The sequence below is a fragment of the Mustela putorius genome, unplaced genomic scaffold (genome assembly GCF_011764305.1).
Source record: "Mustela putorius furo isolate JIRA1106 unplaced genomic scaffold, ASM1176430v1.1 tig00000145_pilon_pilon_pilon, whole genome shotgun sequence".
Classification (NCBI taxonomy): Eukaryota; Metazoa; Chordata; class Mammalia; order Carnivora; family Mustelidae; genus Mustela; species Mustela putorius.
The window spans coordinates 14190455-14210749 of NW_025421294.1; the positions used below are offsets into that span (position 1 = coordinate 14190455).

General features: G+C 42.4%; 2 protein-coding genes across 2 annotated transcripts in view; one reads left to right on the top strand and one right to left on the bottom strand.

Annotated features, from left to right (window-relative positions):
- Window positions 1-6848, top strand: part of CDC20B (cell division cycle 20B) — a 44592-nt gene extending 37744 nt beyond the window's left edge. The window contains exons 10-12 of the mRNA XM_004745037.3: window positions 143-268; window positions 732-849; window positions 5686-6848. Coding sequence (XP_004745094.1) covers window positions 143-268; window positions 732-849; window positions 5686-5801 — 360 coding nt within the window. The 3' untranslated portion in view covers window positions 5802-6848. The remainder of the gene's footprint in view (window positions 1-142; window positions 269-731; window positions 850-5685) is intronic.
- Window positions 6849-9579: 2731 nt separating this feature from the next.
- Window positions 9580-18455, bottom strand: GZMA (granzyme A). Its single transcript, XM_004744658.3, has 5 exons — window positions 18311-18455; window positions 15520-15658; window positions 13030-13171; window positions 12560-12829; window positions 9580-9919 (listed from the first exon to the last, which is right to left on the bottom strand). The coding sequence occupies exons 1-5, from the start codon at window positions 18378-18380 to the stop codon at window positions 9758-9760; spliced, it is 783 nt and encodes a 260-aa protein (XP_004744715.1). The 5' UTR covers window positions 18381-18455; the 3' UTR covers window positions 9580-9757.
- Between the last annotated feature and the right edge of the window lie 1840 nt (window positions 18456-20295).

Consider the following 20295-nt stretch of genomic DNA (forward strand, 5'->3'; position numbering starts at 1 on the left):
AGTAATCTCTAGAGAGTGCCTTTGCTCCTGCCTTTAGATCAGAGCTCCAGGAGAGCCGTGGTATATGGTGTGAAGTGTGTCACCTTCACAAGTTCACTTCCTCCAAGCCTGAGCAGCCTGTGTGATTATTTGAACTTTCAAGGCCATGGATTGGTGTCCCTGGCAGTCTGCAGTCCTTGCTGTTGGAGGCGGCATGGAAGATGGACACTTACGTGTCTTGGACATAAATACTGGGCAAAGCATCCAGACCCCAAGCACAGACTCACAGGTAAATATCTCTGCTGGAGTCTGCCTTCTCTTTGATCTTCTAGACCTGTGTGAAAATGATTGCTGTTAGAGCATAGGACCCAAACACATCTCTCTGTACTTGTGAGTCTAAAGACTTCAGTTCTTGGCAGTTTGTTTTTGTAGAACCTTTCTCTATGGGTTGATGTGTGTGTCTTTTCCTTCCCCCTCTATTTCCCACACTTTCCTTCTTTCTCAGCCCTGCTTTGACTGTGCTCAAATTCGTAGGTTCATTGCACCCAAACCTATTTGTATGCTTAGTCTTCTGTTGGCTTGGGATCAACTTTCCTAAAACTAAAATAGTTCCTCTCACACCTGAACCCCAGCTGTGGACTGGAGGAGGGATGTGGACAGAACATATCACCTGGTATCCATTTGAAATATATTCATAATGCATCAGACATTGCCATAATTCTGTATTTTTTTTTTTTTGGCCATTATTACAGATTTGTTCCCTAATCTGGCTACCTAAGACAAGGGAGATTGCAAGCGGCCAAGGTAGTCCCAAGAATGATGTGACTGTGTGGGCCTGTCCTGGTCTGACCAGGTCACGTGGATTTTTGGGTAAGCACACAGATGACTAAAATGCATGTTCCCATTGCTAAGTGAGCTGTCACTGGCAGGAAAAGCCCTGAGTAAAAGGTCTCTTCTGGCTTTTTAAAGTATTTATTTTATCAGGAAAAAATACCTACATCCACCCCACCTCAGGGTGTCCATAGATGAGTATTTCTGAATTTGACTCAGACTGTTCATTGCTTACAATGGTCCTGTCTTCTCCTTCTTGCATACATGCATGGGTGAAGAGTGATGGTCAGGGAGAGTTTCCAAATGCTTTTTGAACTCTGGAGTTAGCATCATAACTCATCTTTCCTTATTTTGCAGAAAACCCAGGAGTGCTACAATGCGTGGGTTTATTCAATACACATCTACCGTGTGTGAGGCACTTTTGGGGGTGGGGAGGACATACATGTAAACAAGACAGACATCATCTTTGCCCTCAGGGAGCCCATACTTTAGTGGGAAGAAACAGACTGAAAACACCAAATGTATACAGAGTTCCATAGTGATAATACCGTGACTCTCTTTGTAGATTGTGAGAATGTTATTTGGCAACAACAAAACACACTTAACAGAAAGACTTCCTGCTTCTGCTGGTCTGTCTGACCTCAGAACGACTTTGATATCCTTAAGCTGTTAGACTATGTGATTTGGTAAATAAAAATGTAGACAGCTCTTGATGGAGCTACCTGGGTGGCCATGCCTGAATGTACGAAGGACATGAATTGATCCTTTGTATATTTTAAATCGTAAGATATGTAATTCATGGGATATGTTTTCTGATTAGGGAAATTATTTTATTTTATTTTTTTAAAGATTCTACTTATTTGAGAGAGAGCATGAGAGGTGGGGAGGGGCAGAGGGACAGGGAGAAGCAGACTCCCCGCTGAGCAGGGAGGCCGACATGGGACTTGATCCCAGGACCCTGAGATCATGATCTAAGCCGAAGGCAGATGCTCAACTGACTGAGCTCTCCCAGGCGCCCTAGAGAAATATTTTTAATGAAGCCTTAAACCTGGTTCTTTACAAAACTGCAATTCCAGTAGATAGATCTTTCAGTGAGGTAGGGACCTCTGAAAGATCCTGGAGTCAATTTGTTGATACAGGCAATAAAGAATGAACTTAACTGGTACATTTTCTTTCTTTTCTAGCCTTGACGAGTTATGAATTCTTCAGTCGTCATGTCTTGTGCTTTTTTTCATTGATATTAGACAAAATTCCAAAGAGTACATTTAACCTTTTCTTCCCTTAGTGTTTATGATTAAAGAAGATGCAGTTACTTTCCAGCTTTCAGACACTAATGCTCATCTCTGACCCAGTAGTCTCTCCCACGGGCATATTTCCCAGTGTTTAGCAGGGTGATTGTTATATAAACATACATCAGGTGGTTAGCATTAAACAGGTGAAATAGAATAGCAGAGAATGGAAACAATGTAGAAGAAGGCATTATTTTGTGAAACTTTTGTTACAGTTGTTCAATACCATATGCGTGTTTAAATATGGGGTGGCAACATAAAATGTAGTTTTGAAAGGTGGATTGTGGTCATAAAGCTTAGAAAAAAACTATTCTAGATTACGGCCACGCCTTTCCTTTGTCTCACCCTGTTAACCACACTCATGATTCTCTGGGGGAAGAATTCTATTAAAGAGGTTTTCCCCATCTAACTGGAGAAGGAAGATAACTTAAGATCATTCTTCCCATCACCTTCCAAAAGTTGTAATTTACAAGCTTTGAAGCAGCAATATGTAACTTTCTAACCTGTAGGTGAGGTCTGGCCTTTGATTTGGTTTCATAGTCCTTAGCACAGGCATTGATAGGTGGTCTCCTTTATAATGATTGTTGCATGAAGAACACAAAATTTTCAAACAAAATCCTTTCAGTGATAATACTCTTGGAATTTAGGGATGTGAATCCTAAAGGATGGCCTTGGTCTGAGGTAAAGATGGCATTTCCCACTAAATCTAGTAAATTAAGATTTTCACTAATAGGAGAGAAGTGTTTCAAGAATGCTTCTGCTTCTTGCTGGTGAGGATTCGGAGAAAGGGGAACACTCCTACACTGTTGGTGGGGATGCAAGCTGGTGCAACTATGGAGGCTCCTCAAAAAGTTGAAAATAGAGCCACGACCCAGCACTACTGGGTATTTACCTTAAAGATACAAACGTAGTGATCTGAAGGGGCATGTGCACCTGAATGTTTATAGCAGCAATGTCCATAATAGCCAAACTATGGAAAGAGCCTAGATGTCCATCAATAGATGAATGGATAAAGAAGATGTAGTGTGTGTGTGTGTGTGTGTGTGTGTGCATACACTATGGAATATATATATACATATATATATATATATGGAATATAATATATACTATGGAATACTATGTAGCCATCAAAAGAAATGAAATCCTGCCATTTGTGACAATGTGGATGGAACTAGAGGGTATGTTAAAAAAAAAAAAAAAAAAAGAATGCTTCTGCTTCTAATCCAAACTCCATTTTCCTAACAAATTTTGGAAGCAGTTCTCCATTTTTTAAAAAGTAAAGACATTTTTCAAAACCTGCTTTGGAAAAGATTTGGATTTTTTTTTCTTTATTACTCCTTTTCTACTTTTTTCCCTTTCTTTCTCTTCATCTCAACACATTGTAATAAAAAAATGAAGGCATATTTATCACCTACTGTATTTATTGAATTCACTTTTCTTAAGTTTAATTTAAAAACATTCATGTAATAGTCTATATTTATCCTAACTAAATTAAGTGGTTTTCATTTATATTGCTTTAATTTATAAATGTTTAATTAAAAAATAAGGAGCAGTGGTATTCTCTAGGAAAAGAGATTCTTCTTTGCTGTGGGACTGGAGAATGGGCTAAAGGGTTAAAGCACTGAATTCGATTCTAGTTCTGGCTCTGCCATCAATTAGCTCTGTGACCTGGGACAAGGCAGTTGATGTTACGGGAATTTTTTTTCATCTATAAAATAAGGGAGCTGCTTTGTATCTATGAATCTAGATTTTTTTTTTAATGCACTCACACACCCAGAGTCAAACCCACGTCTCTTTGGAGGGCATGGGTGCCTGTGCCCGTGTGTGTACGTGTGCGTGAGCATCCAGGAGACCATTGGGCATGATGTGTGTGGATAAAAAAATTCCCATGTCTAAGAAATGTCTCCTTCAACAGTGGAATATATATACATACTCTTTGCTCCTGAGAATCTGATGTCAGAACACAAGATTATTTCTGAAATTCCAGATCTCATTTGAATTGAAAACTGTACTAGTTCTATGAGATGACTACCAACCTACCTATATTTTATGTGTGTCCGCAAATACCTCCTCAGCCAAAAACTTACACAACCTCTTTCCTTCCCTCCATCCTCCTGGCCCCAGCCTTCTTTCATGGAGTCAGTTTTGTCTGCTTTGGCCTAAACGTTTGATTGTTAGCCGTCACTGTTGGGTTAGGATAGATTTTGCCAAGTATTTTCCAAGAAACATGAGATATGTGAGAAGTTCATGTCAAAAGGACATGACTGGGGTGCCTGGGTGGCTCAGTGGGTTAAAGCCTCTGCCTTTAGCTTGGGTCATGATCCCAGGGTCCTGGGATCAAGCCCCATATCGGGCTGTCTGCTCAGTGGGGAGCCTGCTTCCTCCTCTCTCTCTCTGCCTGCCTTCCTGCCTACTTGTGATTTCTGTCTGTCAAATAAATAAAATCTTAAAAAAAAAAAAAAAAAAAAAGGACATGACTTTGGTCAACTAAGTTTCAGAAATGCTGCTTATTATAATCTCTTCTCCCAAATAAAGTAGTCTTGAAATAAGGAATCCTGTTTAATTTTTTTTTAACCTGGAGATCCCAAACTAATGTGAACATGAAACACTGTTTTCTTTTTTAATATCTATTAACCAACTTCATATGGAATTACTGTTCCACAAAATGTTCTTTGGGAGACGATCAGGTAGATAACAGAAAAAGGTGGATTGTCTCCAGAATTACATAACTACGACTCAAGTTTGTTTTGGGGTAGAGCTTTTTGGGTCATTTCCTATTAATCTGCCTCAATTTATTTGATTATCTCCTTGAAACTTAGGTCCCAAAGGATGGCTTTTTGGCGGGGATCAGGAGGATGGGATGGGTGGCTGGAGCACAGCAGTAGCAATTCCTGGGTGCTTGTGGAGTAGAGAAGATAGAGCTGATAATGGTTTGGGGCATGAGGGGCGTGGTGGGCTAGAAATGATCCCGCCACTTGTCAAATCCCTGGAAGCTGTGATTGTGATTTTCTTTAGCAAAAAACTGATGTAATTAAGTCAAGGATTGTGAGATGAGATCATCCTGGATGAACCCTAAATCCAATGACAAGTATCCTTCAAAGAGACACACAGAAGAGAACAGGCACATGGAAAAAAGGGCCATGTGACCACAGAAGCAGAGAACAGAGTGATATGGCCACAAATCAAAGATAGGGGGCAAGGGTTGGAAGCTCCCCCAGAACCTCCAGAGGGAACCAGTCCAGCCGACACCTTGATACTGGACTTCTGGTCACCAGAGCTATGAGAACATAAATTTGTCTTATTTCCAGCAGTGTGTGGTAATTTGTTATGGCAGCCCTAGGAAAATAATAAAGTGGGGGAGAGCTCTGAAAGGGAAACCCAGTGAAGCAAAACCTCAGCCACCTGAGGTTGCTGCCTACAGTTAGCTCGGACTGGTGTTTACCACAGCAAAGGCACAGTGGGAGTGCCAGCTTCATATATGGCAGGTTTCAGGGAAGCCTTCATCCTGGGAGGGGATACGGGGCCCTCCACCTCAGCAACAGCCCTTGTAATGTGGGACATGAGCTGTCTTCCCTTCTTCCCACAGGCCACAGAGGCAGAGTGCTGCACCTGGCTTTGAGTCCAGACCAGACCCGAGTGGTTTCTGCTTCAGCAGATGGCACAGCCTGTGTATGGAGCTGCTGTCACTCAGCAACTCCATGAGCTCCAGCTTCCTCACTTCAAAGTGGGAATAATGACAGTGGCCTTCTCTTCTCCACGGGTTTGTTGTGACTATCAAACTGGATGACGTGCTTTTCCCGAGGTGAATGTTCTCGTGAACTTTCTTCTCAGGCTTATTTGCTCTGCTTCCTCCTGTTCCATTCCCTGATACTATCTTTGCCTCTTCTCTATTTTCCCCTCCCTCATTCTCCTCTTCTCCTTCCTTCTTTTTCTTGTTTTCTATCTCTTCCTGGTTAGGGATGCATTTCCACTGTGATAGCAGAGATTTCTACAGCAGAGATTTCCAAACACCTTTTCTCCTCTTGACTTTTCTCCCAATCTCCAGTCTCATATTTCTTTCTGACTCTGGATATTTCCTTTCTGAGATCCTTTTCTGTTTTAGCTTAAACCAAATACATTAAAAACATCCCTTATTCACTTGAAAAATATTGGTTAAAATCCCACTATATGCTAAGCAGTATGTATGTTAAGCATGCCCATTATTTCCTCTCAAAATGAGATCCCCTGTAGAACTCCCTTGTCCCTCTCCCTGCTCTCATCCCTATCTTGGTCAACCCATCATCCAGGGAACCTCCTGATTATTCCATTCCATGCTTAATCTGCTCACACCTTGTTCTCTTCTGTTTCATTCTAGTCATGTCCTGAATACCTGATGACCACTTCATTGTAATTCCTTCTGTTTTTCTCTCTTTATTCTTCATGGGTCTCCACCACACAGTTAGGCTACATTTCTAAAAGTATGGTGGTGATCTTCCCAGCCCCTGCTCAGAAACTCCCAATGACTCCCTATTACATAGAGCCCTCACCTCAATCTTAGGGTCCTGAGCCCTAGAACTGCCATAGACCTACTGAGCAAACTTGCATGTGGTCATAACACTTACAAGAATAGGACTTTGGATTTGATAATTGCTAAGTTTTTTTTTAAGTCTCGATCAGGCCACTGTTCTCTCTCTCTCTTTTTTAAAGTAGGCTCCATGCCCAGTGTGGAACATAATGTGGGGCCTGAACTCCACAACTTTGAGATCAAAACCAGAACTGAGATCAAGAGTCAGACTCTTAATGGACTGGGCCACCCAGCGCACATGTTCTTTAAAAAACTTTTTAAAAAAAGATTTAATTTATTTATTTGACAAAGAGAGATCACAAGTAGGCAGAGAGGCAGGCAGAGAGAGAGGAAGGGAAGCAGGCTCCCTGCTGAGCAGAAAGCCCGAAGCGGTGCTCAATCCCAGGACCCTGAGATCATGACCTGAGCCGAAGGCAGAGGCTTAACCCTCTGAGCCACCCAGGCGCCCCATCTTTTAATGTTAATCCTTGCTCATTTCCTGTGTTAACCCTGGGCTAGGTATTTTGATTTCCTGCCTTTGTGCTTTTGTCAGAGCTTTTCTTCTAGTCTGGAATTTCTACTACTCTCTTCCTTTTCTTTGTTCATCAAAGTCTTAACCTCTCTAGGAAGTGTTTTGAGATGATGTTACTTGGGTTTGAATTCTTGGCATCAGTCTATACCATCCACTTGAACATTTCTTGTACCCTAAAGACTTCCCTGTACCTACTCTTTGTCAACACCTTTCCATTATTCTGACCTCTGCACTATACTTTTGTTTTATGCCAATCTGCAGATAAATGGAATCACATCTTTTATATTCTTTTTGACTTCTTTCACTCACTACTAAGCTTATAATATTAATTCATGTTGTTACATGTAACTGTAGGATTTTCTTTTTCATTGCTGTGTAATATTCTCACATATAAATGTATGACAATCGTCAATCCATCTTACTGTGGATAAATATTTGAGCTATTTTCCATTTTGACTTTAAGAATAAAGTTTGGGGCACCTGGGTGGCTCAGTTGGTTAAGCATCTGACTGTTGATTTTGGCTCAGGTTATGATCTCAAGGTCGTGAAATCAAGCCCTTTGTCAGGCCCTGTACTCAGTCGGGAGTCTGTTTGAGAGTGTCCCTTTGCCCCTCCCCCTGCTCATGTGTCCTCTAAAAATAAATAAATTTTTTAGAAAAAGAATAAAGTTACTATGCACACTCTTAATCATTCTTTGGTGGACAAAAGCACACATTTCTGTTCGGCATATACCCAGGTGTGGAACTGCTTGGTCATAGGATATTGAGTTTTTTTTTTTTTTTTTTAGATTTTATTTATTTATTTGGCAGAGAGAAATTACAAGTACACTGAGAGGCAGGCAGAGAGAGAGAGAAGGAAGCAGGCTCCCTGCTGAGCAGAGAGCCCGATGCGGGACTCGATCCCAGGACCCTGAGATCATGACCTGAGCCGAAGGCATCGAGGATATTGAGTTTTAAGTAGTCACTACCAACTTGCCTAAGAAGTATCAGTTTACGCTTCCATCAGTAATGACTGAGGGTTCTATGCAACTACTTTTTAATTGGACTTCGAAATCTATAATGTTGCCAGTAGGGAAGAGTCTATCCTCTTATTGCTATTAAAATTCTAACTATGAATTAGGGATTATAGCAGGCATCTGCAATATCATCCTAGGGACTCTCTTAGAGCCCTGTTTTAGATGTTAGCACCAGACTTCATTTTTTAGTATAAGGCCTCCCATCACCAGCTGTATATTGAAATCACTGGGGAGATTATATAAAGAATATTATGTCCTTGGTCTCATTGAATGCAATTAAATAAAAATTTCTAGAGGTGGGGCTAAGGATTTGTAATTGAGCTATGCTCCTTCTTTGTTTTAAGAGACTGTCTCTTGGGGCGCCTGGGTGCCTCAGTGGGTTAAGCCGCTGCCTTCGGCTCAGGTCATGATCTCAGGGTCCTGGGATCGAGTCCCGCATCAGGCTCTCTGCTCAGCAGGGAGCCTGCTTCCTCCTCTCTCTCTCTCTCTGCCTGCCTCTCTGCCTACTTGTGATCTCTCTCTGTCAAATAAATAAATAAAATCTTAAAAAAAATTAAAAAAAAAAGAGACAACTCTTGGTGTTGATGTATGTTCTTGGCTTGGGTATACATTGTGTGTGTGTGCATGTGCATGTACACTTCTAAAGGAACTGATGGAAATTGCAGGAATCCATTCACATAATCACATTTTGAAGTGGCTGTTGAACTGACGACTCCCCAGTGAGTTCAATGTGCTAAATAACAACATAGGAGTTTTTCAAGGAAGACTTTGAGCACTTACTGCCTAGTATGTGATGGCAGCTCCTGTAACCATTGTGTTGGCTGGATCCACCCAGGCTCAGGGTTAAGGAGAACCAAGAAATCACCTAGATAATCAAAGGCTTCTATGCAAACCCATGAGAGAGGAGGCTGACTCTCTGTTGTATACTTTTCTTGTCTGCCAAGTGCATCATTTCTGCCCATTGAATTTTATTTTCTATTTCTCACCTGCCTTTGGAAAACACGGTGAGACACTGCCCCTTCTACTTCTTTCTTGGACTCAGGTTCTTGCAGAGAGATGGATAGATTGATAGATAGCATGTGTTGATGTGGAGCAATGGCCTTAGAAGGCCAAAAGCATTTCCTTTTAAACCCAAATGCTCCACTGGCTGTTCCTGTTTCCTGTAGAATTGCTGAGCCTGTCACCAGACAGACCTGACCTTATTGTCACTCCTGCTGGGCCCCATTTAGACAGTGGATAATTCGAGGAAAGTATGTATGTCACTTGACTCATGGTTGACCCTGGTGACCTTGGCTCTCTCCTCTCTGTTGCAATATCTGTAAGGTTGTCATATTCCTCTCTTTCCCCTTGCCAGTGCAGATCTGCTCACTGAAGGTATAGGAGAAATGGATACAGTTCCACAAATTGATTTTATTTATGATAAGATTAAGAAGTCACAGCAAGTGCCCACCCCATAAATGGTGAATCACATAATTCCACTCCTGAAACCAATACTACACTATATGTTAACTACTTCGAAACAAACAATGAAAAAAGAAGTGACAACAAATGCACTGAAGTACAATTAGCTAAACAAACCCCTTCATAGTCGCAATTGTCCAGTTGAGATGCTTCTGTGAGAGAAGAGTATAGATGCCAGGTCCTCGAGGGTCTCCACATTTTCCTGGAAGGCCAAAGGCAGTAATGCCTCTAAAAATACCCTCACATATCAAAGGGCTTCCAGAGTCTCCCTGGAGGAAAACAAGAAAGGTAATGGGGATCAGCATGGAATATGTTCACTAGTGAGATGGAAAAAATTCCATTCAATGCGGAACATTCAATGTGAAGTTAAGACCAATCTTGACTTAAATGAAAATTTGTGCTTAAAAGTCCTAAATGTTGGGGCACCTGGGTGGCTCAGTTGTTAAACATATGCCTTCAGCTCAGGGCATGGTCCCAGGGTCCTAGGATCAAGCCCTGCGTCCGGCTCTCTGCTTGGCGGGAGGCCTGCTTCTCCCTCTCCCACTCCCTCTGCTTGTGTTCCCTCTCTCTCTCTGTCAAATCTAAAATCTTTAAAAAATTTTTTTAAAAAAGTCCCAAATGTTTGGAAATGTTTCAATATTTTTAAATTGGCTCGTTCAATTTATTTATAAACCAGTGAACATGCAATAAAACTTGTATTACTGCTCATGTTATCCACCAATTTTAAGACTGATTCTGCTTTAGAAGGGAAGCCCTCCTGTTTGTCATTTTCTTAAAATGCTTAATAACGCAAAGGGTAAAACAGTCAAATGCAGACGGGATATTGAGGCAAAGAGGCATCATATCTTCTAGTTTTATAAGGCATCATATCTTCTAGATTCTCTAGCATGTAACTGTTTTCCTAAAGGAACAAAACCAAAGCAACTTTCCCCTTCGCCCTGTCAAATAGACAGAAATTGCTCCCTCAAGTCTCTTTGGAGCATCTGACACTAGATGGGAAATCCCAGAAACCAGTGGTCACACTTCAAAGTTAATGAACTCTGCCAACAGAGAGGCTTTAGTTAGCTGAGGTCACTGCTTTATGCCTCCTGACTGTGCTACCCAGTGTATGACCCTATATTCTCTCATGGAAATCTAGAATCAGCATATTTAAATGTATTGAGGTCTAGAGCCTGAAGTGGTCAATTCACTACTCTTGCTTTAGGGAGAGTTGGCGCTGAAGGAGCAGGAGGCTGGCTGAGGACAAAGCAAAAGCTGGCGCCTTGCACCCCCCCCTTCACCCGCTCCCCTCCATATGTGTAGCATTCCTCAGGCACCCCTGACTGCCATAAAATGATAAATAGTTAACTTGCAGAGATCACAGTCCTGCAAGGTAGGAGTCTCCCTTGGTTTGCAAATGTCCTTGAGATTTACAACAAAGAAGTTACCCAATTCACTGACGCCAAGTATGCCTGTTCAAACTGTCAATCAGTCAGCTCAGCCCCACCCGAAACTTGTTTGTACCTGTCTATAAAAACCCTGCACCAACCCAGCTCTGGACCTCTCGGCGTTATCAGCAACGAGCGCCGCAGAGGTCCAGGTTCGAACCTGCAATAAACGACCCTTGCTGATTGGCTTTGACTCACGTCTCTGGTGGTCTTTTAAGGTGGGGGTAATATTCAATTGGCATTTCAGTGCTAGACAGAAAGCCACAGAGGCATGTGTATAGGGCTCTGTAAACGCCAGGCTCTGAGTGCTCAACACCTTCCCAGCCAAGTGAAGGCATCAATGATCCCTCCTTTTCAGGCAAAAACTGGGCTTATGAGTACATGAACTAAGGGAAGTGTGTGAGAGCCTGGGACTCCTCCTGGACAGGTATATTTCACATAGGGTCTGAAATTTTCATCATGAGTCCATCATAGCCAATTCTAAAGAGTCTTGGGCACTAAGAGAAAGGCAAAAGGATGGTTAAGCTTTGACCCTAGGGTGGCAGTGGAGAGAGGACAGGCACGCTGGGACATGGCTGTGGCCTCAGGATTCTGCATGTGTTTCCAAGGGTGGGAAGGTTCTGGGTTTCTGGATTGCCAAGATGGTGGATGAGGGGAGGAGAGGAGAGAGAGCAAAGGAGAGAAAGTGGAAAAGAGCAGAGGGCCAATGTCATCTCTTCCTGGGATGTGCCTAGCCATGGTCCCAAAATGAAACCATTCAGATTCTTTAGATGTTTAGCCAAGCTTCTGGAAAGAACGGAGACACCTGGATCTTTCAGTCTCTGATTCAAACTCCCAGACCACCTACACTGCAACTGCTTCTCTTCAGAGGAGGTTCTACAGGGTCTTTGGGAAAAGTGAGAAATGATAAACTCAGAGCTTAAAACTTTCTAAGGTGTCTCTGCTACTTATATCTTTAAGCAGAGCCCTGTCCCACTGCCTCTCAGGGGACTCTGGGATGGAGACTTGCACAGTCTCTGTATGGGTCACATTTGGAATTTGCTTCCTGGGGACTCAGCTTGACTCCAGAAAGCAGCAGAGTCTGGCCAGAGATCCTTAGTCAGGCTTGGAAAGGACAGGCATGTCAGACTTGCTAGGTTAAGTGACAGCAAATTTTGGTGGGGGGAGGACTGAGGTGGGGAAAAAGGGCATTGAAGTCCTTAGAGGAGCCCTGACTTCAGCTTTCCTGGATGTTACATATTTTCGAATTGAGAACTGAATATGTTTATATGAAAAATGAGAACAAGTCTCTGATGAATGACTTACATGAGCTTACATTAATTTATTTGGGATTTTATCAAATTTCTGTTTAAAAACAAAACAAAACAAAACACTAGGACCTTGCAGAAGCCAACGCCATGACAAGACAAAGCCTGATGTTACAGGTTCTCTATCTGCGGGACTTACTCCAACAACTAACACGTGGGACCTTATTTTACTTACATTGCACGAGTCTTTTCCACCTTTGAGGCTGCCAGCACAGATCATATTCAGTCCAATCACAGGATTATAATTATAGTGCTTTTCATCATTGCAGATTCTTCGATTTATGATGGTGATATTGACTTCTCTGAGGGTGTCAGACTGAGGGGAGTTATTGCGGATGCTCCCCCAGCCTGCAACTTGACACGTGGTTTCGGGTTTGACATCATCCCCCTTCTTAGGGAGAGGGAGGATCCTCACATTTTTATTAATTTTTGCTTTTTTGTTCAGCTGTTAGAAGACAAGCATGAAGACTTAACAAAATAAGATCATTTAAATGGTCCTATTTTTACTTAAATTCTAGCCCCACCTTCAAGGACCCCATTATGTAACTCTTGTCTATAGCCACAGAGCACCAAGGAAAAAACTTCCATGAAGTCAGCCAGATGGTGGGATGTTCTGTGACTGTGAAGTCTATCAGAGGTACATACCTGTAAAAGTTTCAGATCCCCCTCATGTGTGTGCGGGTCAAAGCACGGATAAGGAAACTCTTTCTTAATATACATTATCTGTTTTTCTGACTCCCTCTTGGTTATTGAGTGGGCTCCAAGAATGACCTGGGAATTTTTGTTCCTGGAAACAGACACGACACTGTTAACTGGGTTTACTCTTTCTATTAGGAGCTCAGCATATCATATGATCCGCTTAACTGTCTCATTTGTCAATCTACTTTCTGTGGCAATACTTGTGTGTGTGCAAAAATTGTTTATGAATCTGTCATCATCATCACCAGCTTCTTTGCAACACACTAAACTAGGTCTGCTGAAAAACAACAAGAGAACTCCACAGCAGCTAAGCCAAGGCTTGGGATCTTAGGGGTTAGGGTTTTAGTGCCCCCTCACCCTCCTTGAGCTGTGGTAGAGAATCAAGTTGCAGAATCAGGTTGCGGAATGCTGGAAAACAAAGATCTCAGGGGTCTAGAGATGGAAGCAAAAGGCACTCAGTAATTGTAGAGAAATGCACTGAAGGGATCTTTGTAAGAGAACAACAACATTAAAAGGGAAAACTTTCAGAATAGATTGTTCCATGAACCCTATTTGCATGGCACTGAGTGTGTGTATATTGCAGGGATGGTGATCTGAAGCAGGGACCCAGGATCCTTTCTGTTTTTTCACTCCCTGCAAAAGGTTCATTTTGATTCATAAAATCAAAATACCCAGGAGGTGCCTGGCTGGTTCAGTAGAGCCTGTGCCCCTTATACTCCCCTTGAGTATAAACTCAAGCCCCTTGTGGGGACTGGTCCTACTTAAAAAAATGCTCTCTGGTGTATTAATGATTAAGGTTATCATCATTCACAGCGTAATCTAAATGAAACCAACCAGATGGTCTCACTGTCATTTTTCCATTACATCAGTTGATGTGAGTATCGCTTAAGAAACTAGAACTGGTTTCAGTAGAGCACAACTGAATGATGAAATGTTCTATACATCTGCCTCATTCAAAATGGTAGCCACTAGCCACCTGTGGCTAGCAAGGACCTGAAATGTGGCTAATGCCACCAAGGAAATAAATTTGTAATTTTATTGAGCTTTAATTAAAATTCATAGATCCACATGTAAATTCATGTAACCATATGACAGTGGCTACCATATTGGACAGCCCAAGTTTAGAGGCTTGATTATGAGAATGGAGGAAAGACCAGGCCTGGAAGAGCTCTGAAGGTAGTAGTCAGTGGGGGTTAAGAGATGGCTGTGATGTGAGAGATGGTCAGAAAAGGAAGAGGGAAAGTATTAGGAGCAAACTTTCTCTACAAATCAAAGCCTCAATGAGATACCACCTCACACCAGTCAGAATGGCTAAAATGAACAAGTCCAGAAACGACAGATGGCAAAGATGCAGAGAAAGGGGAACCCTCCTACACTGTTGGTGGGAATGCAAGCTGGTGCAGGCACTCTGGGAAATAGTATGGAGGTTCCTCAAAAAGTTGAAAATAGAGCTACCCTATGACCCAGCAATCACACTACTGGGTATTTACCCCAAAGATACAAATGTAGTGATCCGAAGGGGCACAGGCACCCGAATGTTTATAGCAGCAATGTCCACAATAGCCAAACTATGGAAAGAGCCTAGATGTCCATCAACAGATGAATGGATAAAGAAGGTGTGGTATATATATATATAATGGAATACTATGCAACCATCAAAAGAAATGAAATCTTGCCATTTGCAACAAAGTGGATGGAACTAGAGGGTATTATGCTGAGCAAAATAAGTCAATCAAAGCAAGACAATTATCATATGATCTCACTGATATGAGGAATTCGAGAAACAAGACAGGATCATATGGGAAGGGTGGGAAAAATGGAACAAAATGAAGCCAGAGATGGAGACAAACCATAAAAGACTCTTAATATCAGGAAAAAAAAACTGAGGGTTGCTGGAGGGATGGGGGTTAGAGGGGAGGGGTGGTTGGGTGATCGACATTGGGGAGGGTATGTGCTATGGTGAATGCTATGAATTGTGTAAGACTGATGATTCATAGACCTGTACCCCTGAAAAAAATAATATGCTAAATGTTATTTAAAAATATAAAAAGAAAAAAAGAAACAAGATTTCTACTTGACTGTTGAGCTCAGGCTCCCAAGGGGACACTTTAGTTTTACCCTTTCATACTGTGGTTAATTCTCTCTAGTCATGAAGTCAAGACCAGAAGCAAAGCCTTGCAGCACTCAGAGCCGGAAGCTCTAGCCGAGTATGACAGCAAGCATGTGGGTGCCCAGTGTGGATCCCGCCTGGGTCTGATCCTTTGGGGCTGAGTCTGGGCTAAACTCCCTGCTGGGTTAAAGCAATTTCCCAGAGACTTAGTGATATGAAGATACTAATGTGAGCTTCCTGTGGTTTTAGTGAATATTTATTCTCTTTATTAATATTCCCCCAAATAAGAACATCTGTACAAACATTTTTAGAACCCGAGCACTTACAGGACACAGTGAGCTGCAGTCAATACCCAGTCTTTTGCAACCAGAGCCCCAGCACAGACATTTTTTCCTTTAAGTAGCACCATGTAGGGTCTTGAATGAGGAGTCACTTGATTTCCTCCAATAATTTCTACACAGAAATCTATTAAAAAGAAAAAGACAAATCCTCTCAGCTCCCACCCCAAAGAGCTCTCCCTAAAGCCATGTTCCTGAGACCACACATGGTTTTCCCTCTTGGGAGAGGAAACCTAGGTGACAGGTCCCCCCACGCCCTCGCCCTCCATGGAGATGTTTGGATATTGGAATGTAAATCCCACTCCATCGGGTAGGTCTCCGTTGCTCCAAGAGATGCTAGTGATGATGACCACCTTGAGGGCACTCCACCCTCCTCCCTTCTGGCTAAGTACTGATCTGGGGAAGCAGAGCTGCTTTCAGAAGCCTGAGATTGCCCTTCCGTCCTTGCCAAAACACAGGGCTTATAAACTGATAGAGTGCCTTTTAGCTGTGTCCCACCTATGAGTTCTTTGGTCAGACTTCTGTTTAATTGACACTGGTATTCTCCTTGTTCCTAAGTGGACCGAAGAGTATCTGTTGCACCTGAAGCTCCCTTTCAACCTGAGGACTGAAACGCATGGTCAAACCAAAGGCCTTTTCCTTCCAAGGAGAAGGAAGGAAAGAACTCTGCCTTAATCAAATTTCCATGATGACAGAGCAGGAGTAGGGTTTCATGATTACAGAAAATAGTCTTATGCACAAGAAACCCCATTCATGCTGGTTTAGCCATCTTGTGCCTTTGCCTTTGTGATACGCTTTCAGTCCTCCACCCCTGTGCCAGATGCTGTTGGACTCTTCTAAAATACTTCTGACCACTGGCTGAGATTCAGTGGTTTCTCCTTTAGGGCAGAGTACCCGTTTCCCCGTTAATAGAGCCAACTTGCTGCCAAGTTCACAATCAGATGCAGATGGTGAAAGTGAGGGAAGGGGAAGAGAGTGGTCCTAAGGGCTCTCATTTCCAGAAGTGTGTTGGGAAGCGGATATACTAGACTCTAGAAGTTAGAAGATAAGGAATTTAGAGAAACGCTGACAACTTCACCCCCATCTCAAATTTTCCTTGGGTGAGTCGTGTATATAAAGATCCCAACGGTATGTCTTTGAACCTTCTGAGCTGCAGAAATCATAAACTCAGCAGAATAACTTCATTTTTATTTTTCAAAATCATCTGTTTGGTGAGCACAGACACAGCTTCCAAAAAAAAAAAAAAAAAGTCAACATCTGCAACCAACCACTCCTAAAAGGGTCAGGGGTAGAGTTTAGAGCAGGTGAGAAGCTTCTGGAACCTAGCAATTCTTGATCCCTCCCCAGAATCAAAATAAATCCGAATCTTGGGAGTTGGGGCTGGATGCAAGCACTGTTTAAAAAGCCCTTCAGAGTATTCTAATGTGTAGGACAGTTAAGACCACTGGTCCAGAGCATCAAGTCTTGCTTTACTTTATCTGTTCCCTTTATGTGCCCACATTGCTCTCTCTGACCACAGGCAATAAAGAAGAGTGGAGCAAGCCTCTCTGTTGTTTCCTTTGAAGGAAAGATATCACTGGATTTTTTTTTTTTTTTAATATCTGCTCTGTTTTCAATGTTACAGAGGCTCTAACATGCCTGAACACAGTCCTACTATGCCAGGCTGATGGTCTGCCCATGCTTTTGACCCATATGTGTAGCAACCTTGTTATTTTAAAAATTTCTTCTCATTTTTAGGTGCAAGATAAACTTCCTTGCGGATTCCTGGCAAGACAGGTTTTTGCATCAGCCCCTGGCCACTGCTCCCGTGTACAAAAGCTGACAGACCTTGGGCTAGAGCCATGGCTAGTGCCTACCTGTCAACATACTTGAGGCAGTCCTAGACCAGTCCTCACTCTCCTGAAGGTTTTCAAGGAAAAGTCTAAAGCCCCTCAGGGGGTATAACCTGTCTTGTGATAATGCCATGAGCTTCATAGCATTTGAAACTGATGCCCATGCAGCTCATATAAAACCAGTCATGTTGGTTACTACTTGGAATGCCAGAGAAGTCACTCAATACCCCCAGTCAATGTGGGGACATTCCTAGGGACACACTAGAGAAATGATATAAATTCAAGTCATTCCTGATCTGTTTTGGGTGACAAAATCAGGGTTTTTTTTTTTAAACTTCCGTTTAAAACCATCCATGTACTTTCTGCAGCAAGAAAGGCTGAACACCACTATTCCCTTCCTGAAAGATACTATTTATTTTCCTAATTCAAGCATCTTTGTTTATTCACTTATTTTGTTTATCCATTTATAAATTTGAAAATTTATAAATTGGCAGAAATAAACACTGGTGGTTCCATTATTTTTTTGTGAGGAAATTTTAAAGAGGAAGGAAGGATGTTTTTCCTTCTAAAATAAAGACATACGGGGTGCCTGGGTGGCTCAGTGGGTTAAAGCCTCTGCCTTTGGCCCAGGTCATGATCCCAGGACCCTGGGATCGAGCTTCGCATCAGGCTCTCTGCTCAGTGCAGAGCCTGCTTCTCTCTCTCTCTCTCTCTCTGCCTGCCTCTCTGCCTACTTGTGTTCTCTGTCAAATAAATAAATAAAATCTTTAAAATAAAATAAAATAAAATAAAATAAAATAAAATAAAGACATAGAATTCAAGGGCGAGTATTAAAGCATGGGGAACAAATATCTCCTCTTATACATAGCTAATCTTGCCAAAAGTTTGCTGAAAGTCTGCTCTATTTGCTTAATGGTTATGCTGGAAATGATGAGAAGCAGTCTTACCTCCAGGAATCAGCAGGAGAAAAACGGCAATTGAGAGAGAGGATGCCAGAAACATACAGGAGATCCTCATTGTGGCTGCTGTCCTGTACCCACATCAATCGGCACGAAAATCTGTGTTAGCTCTTGACTGACTCCATCTATATATTGAGAGTACAAAGGATGTGGTTTTCTCTCTTTCCAAGTTCAAACTTGAACATTCAGAAATGAAACCCAAGTGAGAACAGTGAACAATTACTCATTACGAGTGGTCATGCTTTCCTTTGCTAGGACTGCTGAGGGAGGGGAGGGCAACTCGATAGTGTGGGTGGGGATGAGAGGACCCTGTTGCCCTCAGAACGTAGTACAAAAGGGGAGACTCTAATGTGTTTTCACATGAATTTGGAGGATTCTAGTTCTCATCAGCAGCAATACTATCTTCTGCTTCCACTAATGGAATCTATTAAGACTTAAATTAGAGCTTTGAAAAAAAATTGGTCAGCAACCAAATTTTTTCCTGGTTATCTCCTTGGGTTATATTGTTAGGGTACGAAGTCGACCACCCCTCAATTAGACAGAGAACACTCTCGATAATGCAAGTCACACAGCGAGGTTTATTTCCAGCTAGCTGGGGTCCAAGTATCCGCCTGGCGCAGCGGGTTTCAACAAGGACCCCGAGCACTCAAAGCCAAGGGTTTATATAGTATTTTCAAGGCACTTCTTCATAGCTACATACATATCTTGCACCCCACTTTGACAGTTTAACTTTGTTTAACCTTTTTCCACCCCGGCGTCACCCTGGAGCCATCCTGGCGCTTAAGTGAGATTTAAGTTTAGAAGAAATTTAACTTTATTTACATTTCCTTCTGCCTTAGCCTCCTTCAGTTTTATGGTGTGACCTTAGGTCTTGAGGAACTGAGCCATTCGTCTCTGGAAATTGGGCCATTGAAGAGATAGCCCTTTTTGTTGTAAATTACCAGGACATTTGCAAACCAAGGGAGATTCCTGTCTTGCAGGATTGTGATCTCTGCAAGTTAACTATTTGCTTTTCTCTAACATTTGGTCCCTGTGGCACCACCACCTAACCACCCTGGTGGTATATGATTAAGTTGTTTTTCCAGGTTTTAGCTACTTTCTCTTAACTCGTTATGTGCGCAGTGTGGGCTGGTTAGGGACGCTCAGTAAAATGGCTTCCCAGCCTTCAGGATGGCCATTCTTATGCTAACCCACTCTTACAGTGCAAGGTGCCAGCTTTTGCTTTGCCAAGATGGCTGTACTTATGTCAGGGCTAGACTCGAGGTGGGTACAGCCTTGTTTTTCTTGGCCTTCACACCTGGAGCTGGGTGTGAAGGCTCCCCTGGGGGGGGGGAGCGGAGCAGGGACAGTAAAATAGGTCCTTACAATCTAAGGACTAATAGGGCAAGTGGAAATGCAGAAGGAAGTCTTATTTATTAGTAAGCTCCTGCCTAGATTTTTCCTTCCCCACTTTGTGGAAGATTATTTATTGTGCTCCTACCTGAAGTCTGTGGCAGGTGTGAAGACAGAGGGAGTGGGGATAGGGAGTGTTGGCTGTCGGGGTTTCCACAGACAGGTGTAGTTGATTATACACCTTGAGATACAGGAAAGATACTGAGTTTCCCCTCCCCGCCCCTTCATCCTCTCCTCTCTCCTTTCCTCCCCCCACCCACTGTCTCCTTTCCTTTCTTCCTTCTTTCTGGATTTAGCTAAAGAAGGAAAATGTAGTCAGATATGGCTATTTTGTTCTAATATTGAGAAACTTCTTTGTATAAGACAGATGAACCTCAGTCAGTCAAGGAACAATATTCAGTACACTCTCTATTAGAACTGTTTTATGATCCTTTCTGAGCTGAGGATGTGGTCTTAATACACATGATCATATGTTCTTTCAGGATGTTTGGTGTTACACCAACCATCCCCAGAGTTAACATACTGACAACTTCAGACCTAGTGGTTTGTTTCTCAGAAATCACATGACCTTCTAAGGGAAC